We start from the raw sequence: 18,483 nt of genomic DNA, 5'->3' as shown, positions 1-18,483 counted from the left end.
ATTGAGCACATACTATTTATGAACTCTGAAGGAAGTTCTGAATTCTCTTACTTTTACTCTTAAGAAAAATAAATTACAAGGGAAGGCAGTTACCCATTCCTCTTGTATTTATGCCTGTGGACTACCACTGTAGTGGGCCTTGCTGACAAATCTCAGTCAAGCTAAAGATTATGGCCCAATCCTCTTCCTGCACTTGGGATGATTTCACACCCTCTTTCAAATGAAGTCTTCTCTGGTGAACCCCAGGCTCAGTTAAGTCTCCTTTGTCACAGCCATATTACATCTATCTCTCCATGCCCTCTGCAGTCCTAGTGTTGGCTCAGTGCAGTCAGCAGTGTTTGTGGAAGGGGAGAGGAGCAGGTGAATGAGCGAAGCGCAAACTGGTTACTGCTTACTTTGGCAACTCTACACTGTTGCAACTTGACATCTGCTTCATCCCACTCTTCTTCTAGCTCAAACCAGCCAACGGGATCATCCTCTCCAAGGTCATCAGATGAGCAACCAATCCTGTGAATACGAGTGTAATCATAAACATTTTCCTACTTTTCAGTTTCTTCAGAGCCTGACAGGTAAAGCCTCATCCAAATGGCATTTAAGTCAGGCATTTCTGGTAAGATGCAGTAGTGATGCACCAAGATGGGCACTTCTGGTGAGCACTGAGGGAGAGGCAGGAGTAGCTTCCCTTCCCTAGGTCTGGCTAACTTGTGTATGTCTAGCCTGAGGTTTGAGCCATGTACAAACAGATAAAGGATAGATGGGATTGAAGACTAACAGTTATAGTTACAACTTAGTATATATAATATCTTAGATAGAACATATTAAGTATTAGATTCAGGTTCTCTAGGATAGGGCACCTTTTGGAATGATCTTTATAACATGCCATTTACCTATGCTCTATACTTCTCTGGATTTTAGTATGTGTTTCTTGCTTGATATTGTTTGCATTGGTTGTAGTTCCATCTTATCTAGGTCATTATCCCTCATTATTCCTGGACAATATTTAATAACCATTCCTTTGTATATAGTCTTGTACTAGTTTAGAACCTTATTTAGACAAAAAGGGGGAGATGTAGTGGGTAGCCATTCCAGCATGAATCTGGAAGTTCCAACCCCCACTGAGACTCTGGCAACTGTCACGCCTATGAGGCGGGGCCAGGGGAGGGGCCTGGAGACCCGAGACTTGGATGGGTGAGCGTGCTCTCTTGGTTCCTGGATCCTGGACCCTGGACGCTGGACGCTGGAGGTAGACAGAGCAGAGTTCTCCAGAGAACACCACTGGACTGCACATACCTTTCCCAGACCCTGTAAACTATCCCTTCACTTGTAAGTCACTTCACAAAATAAACCTCCCTTTTAACTACGTGGAGTGGCCTTAATAATTTCACCAAGAGTCTCATCCATAATACATGTTTGAAGATTAAATGTGTTCTTTGAGGACTAGGGATATAATTCAGTGGTACAGCATTTGCCTTGAGTGTGTGAGAACCTGGTTCCATCCTTGGCTATGTAGCCTAGGCTGGCCTTGAGCTCTCAATCTTCCTATCCCCCTGCCACCAAGCCTGGCAAAAAGTCTTCTCAAGAAAGTCTGCAACGTAGAAAGCTGGCAGAGAGTCAGGGACTGTAGAAGCATGCTCTCACATTAAACTACACTTTGCAGCAGGCAGGTGCTGACTGGGGAGCAGAGTGCCAGAAGGACATAACAAAACAGGTAGACCATTTTTATTTCCAACTGGAGAGAAATGGATTATATATGTAGGCCAACAAAGCTGGCCTATATTGAAGAATAACTCATGCTAGAACCAGATCAAATCATTAAGGGATTAATGAATAAGCTTGTATTTAGGTTAAAAAAAAATTCATCCTGTATAAGATATGAAAGACCTTGTTTGACAGAAAATTTATAGGAAAAGACCTATTTTAATATTCCAAGAGTGAGAACATGGCTGCTTAAAATTAGGTGGCACCTGTAGCCATTATTAAAGGAGAAATTATGTTGGGTGTGGTGGTAGACACCTATAAGTGCAACACATATAAAGCTGAGACAGGAAGACTGCCACAAGTTCCAGGCTAGCCTGGGCTACATAGTGAGTTCTAGGCTATCCAGGCTAATACGACTGACTTTGTCTCAAAAAACAAACCAACAGCCAAGGTATAGCCTGGCATGCCCCCTATTCTCTGAGTCTTCTGTTGTCTCTAACTAGTGCTGTTCATCAAGATGACCGATGTTGTCTTCCTAGTCCACGGTCCTCTAAAGCCATCTCGTCTATCTCCACATCTTCATTTAGTTTTGTTTGGTTGAGACAGGGCCTCAGCCTGTAGTTCAGGCTGGCCTTGAACTCTCAGCAATCCTACCTCAGCCCCCTGAATGCTGGGATTAAAAGCATGAGGCACCACACCTGGATCTAGTATTTTTAATGACCATGTCAAAGACTGACATGTCTGTCCCCACAATATAGGAGTCTCTTCTAGGCTGCTGACCTGTTTGTCCTACTGGCTATAACACATTTCAGAGTCTTCCCAGAAGGACTAACACTGTGCTCATCATCTTCCCACAAACCTGCTTCTCCCGGGGACATTTTCTATCTCAGAGAACTATCTACCAAGTTCCCCACCTGCCCTTGGCCCACGCCGTGAACTTGATGCTGCTCAAGCCTTCTTTCCTCTCCTGCTCTCTAGTCGGTCATCCCCAGGCCCTACTGCATCAGGTCACCTTGCTCCGCTGCTGGCTACAAAGGTTGTTGCGCTGGTCTAGGCCACTCTTCCCTTCAGCTTCCTGGCAACATGCTTCCTCCAGTCTCTGCCTCTATGCTTGTTTTCCTCTCTCCACGGTGCTGCAGCACATGCCTAAGTAGTTCTTCTAGAACACACATGTGATCGCTTTCACCTTCCTCTTAACTCCCCCATAACATACTCCACCCTCTGCCTGCTTGCCCCCCCCCACCACATACATGTGCTTTAAAGATAAACTAAGACCTGAAACAAACAGAGACACTTCTACGGACCTGCCTCCCCCAGCTCTCCAGCTCTGTCCTTCACCACTCTCCCCAACAGTACAGCTCAGCCACATAACCACCAGCTCCTTCACTATGCCATACTCTACCTGTGGGCCCTAGTGCCTACTCTTCTCTCTGCCCAAGGCACCCACTACTTCCTCAAGCAGCTATTTAGTATGTAAGTCACTCTTCAGAAAGAACACAGCACTGCTCACTGGCTCCAGGTCACGTTTCCCATCAAGGGATGCCTGCTATCTGCTCCCTTCGAGGTCTCCTGCACTGCACTCACTACACGGTGGACACTATCTCCTTGCAGGAAGCTCTCTGTAGTCACTACAGTACCCTCTCAAGTACTTTCTCCACTGCAGGATCTTCAATGCATCAGGCCTGGCACATAATAAATGCTTAATAAATATTTTCAATGGAAGTTTGAACAGTGGGGCTGGAGGGAAGGATCAGAATCAACAGCACTTGTTCTTCCAGAAGACTCAGGCCTAGCACAACATGGTGGCTCACAATCATTCATAACTCCAGTTCTAAGGGATCCAACGTGTTCTTCTGACCTTCATAGGTACCAGACACACACACGGTGCATATACATACACACACTGAAAAATATTCATACATTAAATGAATAAATCTAAAGAAATTTTTAAAACTGGTTTAAAGTTTGAGTGGCAGAGAAGGGTTCAGGAAAGGATAAATTCCCAGTGGCCAGGTGAAACTCAGGCTGCTGCCAACTAGGGCATGTATCACTGCCCAGCCATTCTGAAGACCTGTGACCCTTGTCACAGAAAGGGCCGAGTAAGAGATTATGAACAAATTAACACCCCTCTTTTCAAATGCTTTTAGAAAGTAACAAAGGCCTCTGGCCTCTGTGGTAGGTTACTGGTACCTTTTCAATGAGCATAATTTGACAATAAGAATACATCCTTTTTTTTTTTTTTTTTTTTTTTTTTTTTTTTTTTTTTTTTTTTTTTTTTTTTTTTTTTTTAAGACCAAGTCTTACTATGTAGTGCTAGCTGGCCTAGAACTCACTATGTAGAACAGGCTAGCCTCAAACTCACAAAGGTCCACTTGTTTCTGCTTCCCAAACTCTGGGGTTAAAGGCATGTGGTATCACACCCAGCAAGAGAACAGATACATTCTTACTGACAACATGGACTTCCCTCTGCTCTGTACCTGCTTTTTACAAACTGCCTCAGTTCCTGGAGCTTCCATTTGTCATATTTTTCAAACCGTTTGAAGTGCTCTTCTGCATGAAATTTATCAGAAGGTGAATTATAGGCAAATACCAGCCCACACTGAGCACCGATGCCACCACGGCGAACCTGGAAACAGAGGCAAAAATTCTGTGGCTATTTTATCTCCAGTTGATATGGTTAAGTTCTAACAGCTTACAGCACAGTGAAACCAATGAAGCAATATTCAAACATATTATGACCTGTAAGGTAAGAAAGCTATCCTACAAAATGCTAGCTTGGCTTTCTCCATCCTTACAGTCCCACCATTCAGAGACTTATATAACTGGATCCAAATTTGTACCCTGCCCTCTGCTAGAGGACAGAGAAAGAGAAAAATAATCACTGCATACCCAGTGAAAGGTAAGGACCTCTGGAAACATAACTCAAATCACTTTTTCCCCCCAAGACAGGGTTTCTCTGTTTTGCCCTGGTTGTCCCAGAATTCACTCTATAGATCAGGTTGGCTTTGGATGCACAGAGACCCATTGCCTCTTCCTCCTGAGTACTGGGATTAAAGGCATGTGCCACTACTGCCCAGCTCAATTCACTTAAAATTTATTATTATTATAATTATTATTATTATTATTATTATTATTTTATGTGTAGGGGTGTTTTGCTTGCATATATGTCTGTGAACTACATCCATGCTTGATACTACATAGTGAGTCACCATGTGGTTGCTGGGAATGGAACTCAGGTCCTCTGGAAGAGCACCCAGGGCTCTTAACTGCTAAGCTCTCTCCCCAGACCCTAATTCACTTTTTGTTTCTTTTCTTTTTCTTCCTTCCTTCCTTTCTTTCTTTTTCTTTTTTTGTTTTGTTTTGTTTTTTTGAGACAGGGTTTCTCTGTGTAGTTTTGGTGCCTGTCCTGGATCTCGCTCTATAGACCAGGCTGGCCTTGAACTCACAGAGATTCCCCTGGCTCTGCCTCCCAAGTGCTGGGATTAAAGGCGTGTATAACCACCACCCAGCCCTAATTCACTTTTAAAAAGAAGTACCACTACTTAAAGAAGATAGAAGGAAAATTACCATAATTCTGATCTGTGTAACTTGGAAGGCAGACTCAGTCCCTGCAGAAAAAATAGTACTTGCTCTGGTTTTTCCAGTCTCTGTAAGAAAACCTAAGAAAAATGAAAAGAAAGTTCAGAAGTCTGAGTCATTTTTATAGTCCTAAGATCAAGAATCAACAAAAATAAGGGGAACTAGCCTATCTGGTACCTTTGTGACAACTAGAAAAACAATACCTCTTTGGGCAGATATGATTCCCTCCCCCATACCTCTCCCCCTGCAGTAAGAGCACTAGCTAAGCACCCGCCTCCCTCCCCCCACATACACATACACACAAGGTGCAACCTCCTCGGACTGTGATTTTAAATCAAAGAGACAGAAAACTGCAGGATCAATCATCTGAATCACCCCTAAAGCCACGACTAATATTTGACTGGGCTGACAAAAGACAAGTAGGTTTAGCAGCTGAGAAAAAGATTAGCCAGCTTCTAGATCATTCTGTCAGGAAAGATTATGAAAGACAATGAAATGGGAGGGGATTACTGGGTCTCCTATCTAACACATTCTGAGTTATCGCCAGCTTTTCCTGTCTCTAAGCTATTTTACAATTCTGTAAGTTGAATATTGAGGGTAATGCAAGTGATTTTTGCCCAAAGAAATAAAAATAAAAGAAATAAACATCTATAGAAATGTAGCTGATTACTAATTGTAAGCAAATTCCAACATTCCTATTGGTCTTGGTGTGTTTTATGAATTTTCCTTTTTACTGTTGATAGTAACTTATTAATTCTTTCCTTCATTAAAAGTCAGAGTTATTCATCTATAGTTGTATGAGAGTCATAGAGTGTTTTGGGTTGCATTTTGTCTCTCAACTCACAAGAAGATCTGCTGCCACACACAATGTGCAGCAGTGTAATACAAGGACATGCTCAAGTCAGTGCTATATGAACACTCCTCCTGGGACCCTGACCTGCTTTCAACCATTCTTTTGTAAAGTCAAAACACTGAAATGAAGCTCATGTTCTCTCTCTCTCTCTCTCTCTCTCTCTCTCTCTCTCTCTGTTTTTTTTTTTTTTTGAGACAGGGTTTCTTTGTATAACAACTCTGGCTGTCCTAGAACTCACTCTGTAGACCAGGCTGACTTTGAACTCACAGAGATCCTCCTGCCTCTGCCTCCCAAGTGATAGGATCAAAGGCATGGGCCATCACCGCCCAATGAAGTCCGTGTATTTCATACTTGAGTTCAGTAATACAAACATTCATAGACTGGGTTTCCACAAGACAATGTGAAAAATGTATCACCAAGACCAAGAAAATGAATCCAAAGGAACCTTTACTAATTCATCACATGATCTGATTTTATTAGGGCTGAGAAGTAGTACAATGGCATAAACCCTTAAAACTACAACTGATACCAAATAGCTATTCTGCCTACAATTTTAAGAAAGCATGGTGCCAGAAATAAACACAATTTTAAGAGTAATATACCCAGACAATCCTAATTGTTCCCAGAGTCCTGAATGAATCTATTTATGGGAATTTATTGTATAAAATTGTTTTCTGGTTTTTAGAATCAGGGTTTCTGTGTAGCCCTGGTTGTCCTGGATTTCATTCTGTAGACCAAGCTGACCTTGGACTCAAAGATGCCCTGCCTCTGCCTTCCAGGTGCTAGGATTAAAGGTGTTCACCACATGTCTTGCTGATTTATTTTCTTTCTTTCTTCTTTCTTTCCTTCCTTCCTTTCTGACAGAGTCTCACTATGTAGCCTAGTTGGCCTGGAACTCACTATGTAAACCAAGACTGGCCATAAACTCACAAATATTAGTCAGTCTCTGCTTCTCCACTACTGGGTGGGATTGAACATGTGCCACCACACTAGGCCAAAATAAATACTTTCAAAGATTTTAATTACTTGCTAATTTAATTTTACGTGTTTGTATGTGTGCCTGAATGTACGCATGTGTGCCACATGTATGTATATAGGTGCTTACAGAGCCCAGAAGAGGGCATTAGATTCCCTGGATCTGGAGTTACAAGTGATCTAAGACCACCTTATATGAGTGCTGGGAACTGAATCCAGATCCTCTGCAAAAGCAGAAAGTGTTCTTAGCTGCAAAACTACCTCTGCATCCCCAAAATAATTTAGTTTTTTTAAAGAAGGAATATATTGTAAAGGCTGAAATAGACTGTTCTCTAATTTACACATGCCTGTTTGTGGCACATGTATACCTGTGTTCACACACTCATACTCACATATATGAGCATACACACTAAAAAACAAATGACTCTGTGTTTCCTTGTCTTGCCTTTAACTTTTTTGTTTTTTTGAGACAGGCTATCACTATATAGCCTAGGCTGGCCTTGAACATCTGATATTCCTGCCTCACACTGCTGAATGTTAAGATTATAGGTGTGGACCACCTTGCCCGGTCAGTTGCTCCCTACCTGCCAATGACAGAAGTAAACACTTAGCCAGTCACAGACTTGAAGGATTTAATGCATCTGTCCCTCCAGCTCCTACTGGTCAATTATCCTTTAAAGACCCAAGCATTAGAAGCAATAACTTCCATTCAGAAGTTAAGAAACATCAGCTGTCTCAAATGTCAAGATTCTTTCCCTGAACATTCTCAGACACTCTAGTGGCATTTGCCTAAAACTGGAACATCCTAGACAAGAGGAAATAGAAGTGTGTGTACCAATCAGAGAGCTTTTACTGTTCTAAGGGAAAGAGAAACAGCCATTCCTCTTGCGCTGGCTCTTTAGGCTCATTTCTTCAGCTAAGAAATCCACGTATGTCCCAAGTTTCCAGACAGCTAGAGCTGGGTGAGGAGTGTTTAGGAGAAGTCAAGGGCTTCTGTCCACACCCCATACTCTAAACAACACCAAGAAACAGAAAATCTACCACCATAGCCCAAATCTAAAACTTCACCCATCCAAAGTGAAGAGAGTAGGAAGGGGATGTGGGTAGCAAAGGTTCCAGGCAGAATAAGGAAGTATTCAAATCAGGTAAGAGACAAGGCCTCTTACAGGTCTTACAGATAGGGGAAGCCTGTGTAGATTTTCAGACTGAACAGTGCTAAAAGTCCACACTGTAAAGCAGGCAGGAAATACTGTAAAAGCATGTGGAGGGATACTTTACAGCAGTTTGGGGAACACTGTAAAGCATGTGGGGGGTACTATAAAGCAGGTGGAAGATACTGTAAAGCAGGTGGAGGATACTATAAAGCAGGTGGAGGATACTGTAAAGCAGGTGGGGGATACTGTGAAGCAGGTGGAGGATACTGTGAAGCAGGTGGGGGATACTGTGAAGCAGGTGGGGGATACTGTGAAGCAGGTGGGGATACTGTGAAGCAGGGGGTGGGGGGATACTGTGAAGCAGGTGGAGGGATACTGTGAAGCAGGTGGAGGATACTGTGAAAGCAGGTAGGAAGAGGGGGATACTGTGAAGCAGGTGGAGGATACTGTAAAGCAGGTGGAGGATACTGTAAAGCAGGTGGAGGATACTGTGAAGCAGGTGGGGGATACTGTGAAGCAGGTGGAGGATACTGTAAAGCAGGTGGAGGATACTGTAAAGCAGGTGGAGGATACTGTGAAGCAGGTGGGGGATACTGTGAAGCAGGTGGAGGATACTGTAAAGCAGGTGGAGGATACTGTAAAGCAGGTGGAAGGGATACTGTGAAGCAGGTGGAGGATACTGTAAAGCAGGTGGAGGATACTGTAAAGCAGGTGGAGGATACTGTGAAGCAGGTGGGGATACTGTAAAGCAGGTGGAGGATACTGTGAAGCAGGTGGAGGATACTGTAAAGCAGGTGGAGGATACTGTGAAGCAGGTGGAGGATACTGTAAAGCAGGTGGAGGGATACTGTAAAGCAGGTGGAGGATACTGTGAAGCAGGTGGAGGATACTGTGAAGCAGGTGGAGGATATTGTAAAGCACGTATAGGATACTGTAAAGCAGGTGGAGGATACTGTAAAGCAGGTGGAGGATACTGTGAAGCAGGTGGAGGATACTGTAAAGCAGGTGGAGGATACTGTAAAGCAGGTGGAGGATACTGTGAAGCAGGTGGGGGATACTGTGAAGCAGGTGGAGGATACTGTGAAGCAGGTGGAGGATACTGTGAAGCAGGTGGAGGATACTGTAAAGCAGGTGGAGGATACTGTGAAGCAGGTGGGGATACTGTGAAGCAGGTGGAGGATACTGTGAAGCAGGTGGAGGATACTGTAAAGCAGGTGGAGGATACTGTAAAGCAGGTGGAGGATACTGTGAAGCAGGTGGGGATACTGTGAGGCAGGTGGAGGATACTGTAAAACAGGTGCGGATACTGTGAAGCAGGTGGAGGATACTGTAAAGCAGGTGGAGGATACTGTGAAGCAGGTGGAGGATACTGTGAAAGCAGGTGGAGGATACTGTGAAGCAGGTGGAGGATACTGTAAAGCAGGTGGAGGATACTGTAAAGCAGGTGGAGGATACTGTGAAGCAGGTGGAGGATACTGTAAAGCAGGTGGAGGATACTGTAAAGCAGGTGGAGGATACTGTGAAGCAGGTGGGGGATACTGTAAAGCAGGTGGAGGATACTGTGAAGCAGGTGGAGGATACTGTGAAGCAGGTGGAGGATCTGTAAGCAGGTGGAGGATACTGTAAAGCAGGTGGAGGGATACTGTAAAGCAGGTGGAGGATACTGTGAAGCAGGTGGAGGATACTGTAAAGCAGGTGGAGGATACTGTGAAGCAGGTGGAGGATACTGTGAAGCAGGTGGAGGATACTGTGAAGCAGGTGGAGGATACTGTGAAGCAGGTGGAGGATACTGTAAAGCAGGTGAAGGGATACTGGATGATAAAGCAGTGGAGGATACTGTAAAGCAGGTGGAGGATACTGTAAAGCAGGTGGGGGTACTGTAAAGCAGGTGGGGGGGCACTATAAAAACAGGAGGGGTACTGTAAAAACAGGTGGGGGATACTGTAAAACAGGTGGGGAGGATACTGTAAAGCAAGTAAGGCGATATTGTAAGCAGGTGGTGGTGGTGGGGATACTGTAAAGGCAGTATATACAGGCAGAGAATGCACCTATAGATCCAGCAATCACAGGAGGCCAGGACAGCAGGATCATGAGTTTGAGGTCAGCTTTGGCAACATAGTAAGATCCTCATTCAAAACAAAACTAAGCTAAGAAATCCACATTCTGATGCCAGAAAATTCTACTTCCACGTGTAACAGAGACAAAAATTCCAATTCTTTAGAGTAGAGGGAAAATGCAGAGGATCTTTTGCAAAGCCATTTTTATTTGGTTGGGTGAAGGGATGATTAAGGGGCAAAGAGCTGCCACCACCTTCTTCCAATATACTACCACACCTCCATCTCTGGGTGGCAGGTAAGTTAATGGTCTACTGTGAATTTCAGTGTGGAAGATATATAGATTCAGTGGAGGAAAGCTCTTTGTGGAGGCTACGAGCTCAGGAGTTAAGGAACCATCTTGTGCAAAATCTATTTCTTGAGGGGTCCCCAAGGACCGGAGGTGTAACAGGGAGCCTCACTGGTGGAAACAGGAGGGGAAAGGGCAAGGCTGAAGAAATGAAAGCCTGCAGGCTCCAAGGAAGGCTACAGCAAAACCAAATCTAGAGCAGGAAGGCCAGGCCAGTGTTTACAGCCACTAGAACATCCCACTTTACTGAATCATAAGATTCAAAGCAGTATAGTGAACAGGAAAGAGACACATGCAAGAACTGATCAAGTGGCCACCAAGATAGAGAGGGAAAGGCTCACGACTGTGCCTGCGTGGGGAGAAGAGCCTACAGCAGAGTGAAGCACACACAAACATACACGTGTGCTAGAGGGGAAAACGTTTCCTCCAACACATCAAATGCCAGGGCAGTTGTAGTGTCCTCAGAGATGCCCTCAGGTATCTGGGCTAAGGACCCATTGCCTCTCTCAACACTTTCAACCAACTCAACAGAAAGTCAATCTAAACTTAAAAACAATTAAATTTGCTACACTTCTTTAATCCCAGCACCTGGGAGGCAGGGGCAGGCATATCTCTGAGTTCGAGGCCAGACTGGTCTACAGAGTGAGTTACACAGAGAAACCCTGTCTCAAAAAAAGGGGGAAAAATGCAGTCACTTTTTCTATTCTAAGAAGAGGAGTCCTTGCTTTGTAAAACTTCAATTTGAACAGCCCCAGGCTGTCAAATACTTAATGCTGTTACAGGTCATTACTCATCTAGACAACAGCTGAGCTGGACAAAGTGTATAGAAGCCACTGATGCCAACCTGAGGTGAAGACTAATGTCTTTGGTGACTCATGCTGTAATTCCAGCACTTACGAAGTGAAAACAGAAGGACTGCCTTGAGTTAAAGGCTAGCCTTGGGCTGGAGAGATGGCTCAGAGGTTAAGAACACCGTCTGCTCTTCCAGAGGTCCTGAGTTCAATTCCCAAACCACATGGTGGCTCATAACCATCTGTAATGAGATCTGGCGCCCTCTTCTGTATACATAATAAATAAATAAATCTTAAAAAATAAATAAGTAAAGGCTAGCCTGGGCCACATAGTGAGACCCTGTTTCAAAACAATAAAACCCACTAACATCTAGGGGCAGAAGAGACGACTTTGTAATTACAGTACTTGCTGTTTTTACAGAGGACTTAGATTCTGTTCCCAGCACCTACATGTGGGCTTACAACTATTCAGAGGGTATGATGCCCTCAAACTGGCCTCCTAGGGCACTAGGCACACATACAGTACACATACATACACATGGGCAAAACACTAATACACATTTAAAATTTTTTTTATTTTCACACACATACCCAAAACACCAACATCTGAAAATGTTCTAGGTCAGAGTGTGAGTTCACATAGCTGCCTCCTGTGCATACTAGCAATAGATCATATAGCACTTACCATCCCTTGTCCATGGCTCTACAAGGAGGTTTTCAGGTCCTGACTTATCTTCTTTTCCTTTGACATCACAAGCTTGAAGAGTCAACTGGAGAGGTTTACCTAACCAAAGAAAAGATAGGGCAAGTTTTAAGCTAGGTCCACAAAAAGATAAAATTGGCAGAAATGTAGGGCCTATGCCCACCCAGACTGCTAAAGCTTTCATGTATAAAAGGCAAAGTAGGGGCCAGCAAGATGCTGCCAAATCTGATGACCTAAGTTTGATCCTCAGGATCTACACAGTACAAGAAGGAAAGAAGAACTGATTCCTCCAAGTTGTTTCTGACTCTCACATGGTACACACACACACACACACACACACACACACACACTTTTAAAAAACTGGGGGAGGAAGTGCTGGGAGATGGCTCAGCATACTTCCAGAGAACCTGAGCCCAGTTTCTAGCACCCACATCAGATGGCTCACAACTGTCTATAACTAAGCCCTGGGAATCTGATACTTTTTTTCTGTACTCCAAGAGTGTCTGCACCCATGTACGCATACACAAACAAAGACACACTACACTCACATAAGTAAAGAATAATAAAAATAAACCTTAAAATATTTTAAAAAGATAAATAAAAGGTTAAATAGGATGGTAATAGTAGACAAAAGTTGATACTGCCACTATGCGCTTTCCTGAAAGAGAAAAACCATAGCCTATGTTTCTGAGTTAGTTTACGGAGCAGTCTCTAGAAAAATCACTTTTTAGAAACAAACATCACAATATATAGATTAATACTACAGACTCAACATATGGAAGGATTCCTAAGATACTGTTTGAAGTAAAAAGTCCGTTTCATTGGATGTGTATTTAAGTATATATGTTTCAGATCTCTTTAAACTATCTGCGAGAGGGTGGGGACACAGCTCGATGAAGGCAAATCTAAAAAGCTGAAGTCAATCCCTGGAGCCCATGGAGGAAGGATAGAACTGAATCCTCAAAGCTGTCCTCTGACCTCCACACAGGCACTGTGGCATATGTGCACATCCCCATATCATACAGTAATAATAAATATAATATAAATAAATAAATCCAAGCAAAATTGGAAAGTCTGAAGAAAAAAAATCAAATTTTGCTACAACGAACTGAAAAACGGTTGTTTTTAATAACCAGCTGAATGTAGTGGCACATACATTTACTCCCAGGATGCAGGAGGTAAAGGCAAGTGAGTTTGAGGCCAGCCTGGTCTACATATCAAGTTCCAGGCCAGCCAGAGATATATAGTGAGACCCTGTCTCTAAATAAAAAAATAAGAAAATAGCAAATACCCAGTAACCTCTAGAATAGCCCGGAACTAATCATTGTTAGTCATGTGCATTCCTTTCCATATTCTTCATCTTTCCTCTGCTCCCTGTCCCAACAACCCCAATATGAATGATAAACATTTCTTGCAAACACTTTAAGATGCCACCTCAACTTCCCACCCAGCCATGCCTGTTCTTGGCCCAGGTTCTCCAGAGACTTTGCCAGTGTACAGAGAAACTGGATTCACATGACAATTGTCTAACTTTAAAAGTTAAACATAAAATAAATCATCAAGTTGTATTATGTTGTGCAAACATCACGGTGGGAATATCCCAGTAATACCTGTAATACTGAAGAAGATCAATCACTGAACTTAGTGGAAGACAATTTTGCCACCAGAGGCTGGTATGGTAAATACATTGCTTCTCACAGCCAGGTTGCAATCATTGTGAACAGCTTTATGGGAACTGGGTTGAGATGTACTGGGGGTCTCATGCTAAGTCAACCACAAAGTGCTGAGATGGGCCCAGGCAGGGAAAGCAATGGCAGGCGCACACATGTTCCTGAGCAGCCATGTTGTGAGTGCAATGATCCCTCTGCACCAGGTCTCAGTGAGCTCCCTCCCTCCAGATGAGAAATGCTCTAACTTCCCAAGTCTCTCTACTTACATAATGACACACACTTGTACTTCACCAAAGATGGCTGTGCTCAAAATGGCTACCAAACCCAAGTCATTGTACTAGAAAATCCAAGAACCATCAGGGGATACTTGGATGTCTTCTGCCAACCTGCCATAAATGACCCATGGATACCCTCCTTCTCCTATCAATTCCAGAGAAAAGCTAGTAGTCAGAGGATGTGCTCATCCAGGGACCAGGGCACCACTATTACAACCCAGCCTACACACTATCCAGAAAGACCAGAAGAGGCCAAAGGGCACCTGGAAAGGGTAGCATTATGATTTGTCCACTGCTAGCATTTCCATCATGCCCAGGTCATTTACCATATTTCAGGAGCAGGTTCTGCCTGACAGATGCCATGGATGAGATGAGGGATGAGGCATCATAGCGTGTGTCCAAGTGGTCAGTGATGGTACACAGAGAGCTCATCACTTTGGCAATACTTCCTCTTGCTAGTGCAAAAGCCAGAAGAGTCAGTTCTACCTCTGGAGTAGAACAGCAGCTACAAAGAATAAGCAAAAAACTTTTCACTTCCTAAAAGACAAAAAACCAGACAGCTCAAACCTATGTAATCAATCCCTATAAGTAAAATTAGCCAGTCATGTGCTGTCCAGATGTTTACCAGAAATGCGGTTTCAAAATCCTTAATATAACCCAAGGAAAAGCAGAATCAACCCAAGGGTCAGAAAATTAAATCCTCACCTTTGAAACTTTAATAATACAGAGCAATTTATTAAGCCAAAGATAAATGAACAACTGCAGCCAGTCTCCATCAGGAACCCTTGGGAATGAGCTGGGCTGGACACAGAGCTGACAGTGCATTACTTGAGAAGCACGAAAACTCTTAGATATACTTCTCTGTCTTTCCAAACACGCCGTAACAGACACTTACAGCTATCTGTGTCTCTCAGGGAACGGTCAATGTCCTGAGGGCTTGCTGTAGAGAGCCAAGTATCTTCACACCAAGTGTTCCATTCTATAAAGTTACCAAGGCACCCTTTCCCAGTTCTATAGGCAACTAGGCTTGTTAGTCCTGCATGTAAGCAAGCTGACTGGAGGCCACAGGCTGGGGAGAAGAATGAATTAAGAGGCCTGCATCTTAGACTTGGACACATCTCTTCTAAATAAATCAGAGACCAACTTCCTCTGCATCCCAATTCTTAAAGTCAGGTGATACTGGAGGTTACCAGGGTTAATTAAATTAGAATGGATTATTTCACTTTCTCTTTGGTTACTAAAAATGAGTCATTTTTAGTGGAAACATTCTTCTAAATTTTTCTTAAGAACTGAATGAGCATATCTGCCCGCCCCACACAAGTTGTTCACCTCAGCATCCTTGATTTTACCTAGTTATCCTTACGAGGAAGCTGTCCACTTCTTCCAGAACATTGGGAGAGAGGAAAGTTGAGAAGTCTGTGGATCCTGGGGAGAGGGACAGTGGTGGCATGTGCTGCAGTGCCTTCCTAGGGAAGTAACGTGTGCAATCAGAGCAAAGCCAGACATGATAGCAGACAAAAGCACATCATCAACTCTGTGCTCAAGAATCTTTTGAGCAGCAGGGCGGTGGTGGCGCACGCCTTTAATCCCAGCACTTGGGAGGCAGAGCCAGGCGGATCTCTGTGAGTTCGAGGCCAGCCTGGGCTACCAAGTGAGTTCCAGGAAAGGTGCAAAGCTACACAGAGAAACCCTGTCTCGAAAAACCAAAAAAAAAAAAAAAGAAAAAAAAGAAAAAGAATCTTTTGAGCTAGTAGAGAGTATTCCTGTGGAGAGCCTGGTGCACAATATAAACTGAACTTGTGTCCCCAAGAGTCATATGCTAAGCAGTTTAGCAGGGTTTCACTTTTTTCCTTTTTTGGAAGAGTTCTTTCCCACTGTGTAACTTCCTTGGCTCCCTGGAACTCAAGTTAAGTGGTAAGAATAAAAGACACAGACGCATGAAAACTGGCCCCAAGATAGAGCTGTGTGGATTTAGGAGAAAGTTTGCTTTGTACCAGGACCTTAGGAGCTACAGCATCTAAACAGGTGTCACAAATTTTATTGGTTCCTGGGGAGATCAGCACCATCATGTTTCCTGTGCCTGTTGTGGTCTTTTGGCTTCTTCACCTTAATGTTTGTTTTAAATTTATTTACCAGGTGATTACTGACTGGGTGCTAATGGTGCACTGAGTATGTGGGTGAACCATGAAACACTTGAAGGTATGCCAGGAACGCACAAAAACATCAAAAGCCAAGCATGGTGGCTCACACCAGAATTATATAGGCTGAAGCAGGGGGATCACAAGTTTGATGTCAGCCTGGGTTACATGGTGAGACTTGGTCTCAAACAAAGAACCTACCCCCCAAATTCTAGAATTGATCATCCTTTATTATTATTTTTATAGATTTCATTTTTATTTTTGTGTACATGCATATGCACCACTAAGGCATCTCTCTAGTCTATTATTATTTATTTTATTTACTTAGGGTAGAGGGTTTTTATTTGTTTGTTTGGTTTTTGGCAGTCCTGGGGATTGAACCTAGGGCCTCTTACATGCTAGCAAAGTATCAGCCCTTTGTTTTTCTTGGGACAGGGTCTTGCTATGTAGCCCAGCCTGGGCTTAAACTCATGGCAATCCTCTTGCCCCGGCCTCATGAGCGCTGGAATTATAGATGTATGTCACCATGTTTGATAATTTTTCTACATTTCAAAATACAGACCACATAGTATCCTAACACTCTGTCAGCTTCCCTTCTGCTCTCATTTTCCTGCCTGCCTGCCTGCCAGTCATTTGGAGCTGTGCTGGCAACTATGCTCAGATGCAGGTATCAATAAAGGCAAAATCACATAGTCATTTATGGGATTCATTTTCTCCCATACAAGTAAACATTCACGCCGGGCGGTGGTGGCGCACGCCTTTAATCCCAGCACTTGGGAGGCAGAGCCAGGCGGATCTCTGTGAGTTCGAGGCCAGCCTGGGCTACCAAGTGAGTTCCAGGAAAGGCGCAAAGCTACACAGAGAAACCCTGTCTTGAAAAACAAAAACAAAAAAAAAACAAAAACAAAACAAGTAAACATTCACTTTGCCCTAAATATATTTGTAATTATTTCTCCTCAAAGCACATTTTTTATTTTGTAATGCCTTTAGATAACTGATCTTTAAAAGTCAGAGGAAATGAAAGTACTATTGCATATGTACTAAGACAATGGAGCAGAAATATTTTGCAACAAACTGATACATCAAAAAAAAAAAAAAAAAAAGATATGGGGCTGGGTGTGGTGGTGCACGCCTTTAGTCCCAGTGCTCAGGAGGCAGAGGCACGTAGGTCCCTATGAATTCAAGGCTAGCCTAGTCTACATAGTGAGTTCCAGGATAGCCTGGGCTATGTAAAAGACCCTTTCTCAAAAGAAGCAAAGAAACAAACAATAAAAACTAAGATAGAAAGCTCTTTCTCTCTCCCTTCCTGGAAACCCAGTGCACCCTGGTGGAGCTGTGGGTGACAGAGGCGCTGTGTGTGGCCTATACTTGGGTATGGAGCCTGAGCAGAGTGAGTGAGGTATCTGCAACAAAGGGACAGACCAGTAATGGGATAAAGGTGCCAATCAGAATGAGGAGGGTGGCATGACACAGGGTATAGGAACTTGAGAGACAAAAAGGTACCTGGGCAAGGGTGCTCACAGCAGTGGCTCTATTAATGGCACTGCAGCAGGAAAGGACATGTGGAGGGTGTCTGCAAGGGCAGGGGCAAGGAACCTGGTTGTATAGAGGAAGACTGAGGAAATAAGTAAGTTAATACATGAAAAACAACAGGAGCCACTTCTTACTATTAGAGAAGGAAACGACACATCCAAAACCAGAAAACTACAATAGATCCCATGGTGCTGAATTGGAGGTGGAAAAACTCATGTAAACTTGGTTCTTAGTATTAGAGATGCTAGAAATATAGGTGTGAATATATGTATGTGCTTATGTTTTATTTAAATGTAAAATTGAGTTTGCTGGCTATGTTTACTGAAAGGACCTAGGAGAAGTAATCACCTTACAGCAATGAGCTGAGTTTCAAAATAACATTCTCCAAGGACTTTGCCTGGACAGTAATAGCACAGCCCTGTCTAAAAAGAAAAAGGTGAAGAAAGGGAACTATTTTATAATGACAATTCTAAAAACAATGGGGAGCTAGACAGACAGACAGAAATAAATAGAGATATAATACAAAAGGACGCACAAATTCAGACTGAAGGGATTGCCACCAAATCCGGGGCTGTGTGAGCATCAAAACTGTGGTTGGAGGTAGAGAGATGGTTCAGGGGTTAAAAAAAAAGCACTTGCTATTTTTGTCAATGTGCTGGGTTTGGTTCCTGGTACCTACACTGGGTGGCTTACAACTGCCTACAACTCCAG

At 43.4% G+C, this 18,483-nt stretch overlaps 1 protein-coding gene across 2 annotated transcripts in view; it reads right to left on the bottom strand.

Moving 5' to 3' along the window:
* The window catches only part of Zzef1 (zinc finger ZZ-type and EF-hand domain containing 1), a 131,339-nt gene that overhangs the window by 78,848 nt on the left and 34,008 nt on the right, over positions 1-18,483 (bottom strand). For both annotated transcript variants that reach the window (XM_028888687.2, XM_028888689.2), the window contains exons 7-12: positions 15,451-15,567; positions 14,428-14,606; positions 12,139-12,237; positions 5,266-5,357; positions 4,176-4,324; positions 396-507 (exon numbers count right to left, since the gene is read on the bottom strand). In XM_028888687.2, the coding sequence (XP_028744520.1) occupies positions 396-507; positions 4,176-4,324; positions 5,266-5,357; positions 12,139-12,237; positions 14,428-14,606; positions 15,451-15,567 (748 nt within the window). The remainder of the gene's footprint in view (positions 1-395; positions 508-4,175; positions 4,325-5,265; positions 5,358-12,138; positions 12,238-14,427; positions 14,607-15,450; positions 15,568-18,483) is intronic.

Source organism: Peromyscus leucopus, chromosome 8b (genome assembly GCF_004664715.2).
Source record: "Peromyscus leucopus breed LL Stock chromosome 8b, UCI_PerLeu_2.1, whole genome shotgun sequence".
NCBI lineage: Eukaryota > Metazoa > Chordata > Mammalia > Rodentia > Cricetidae > Peromyscus > Peromyscus leucopus.
This window is presented reverse-complemented; position numbering and strand designations above follow the sequence as displayed.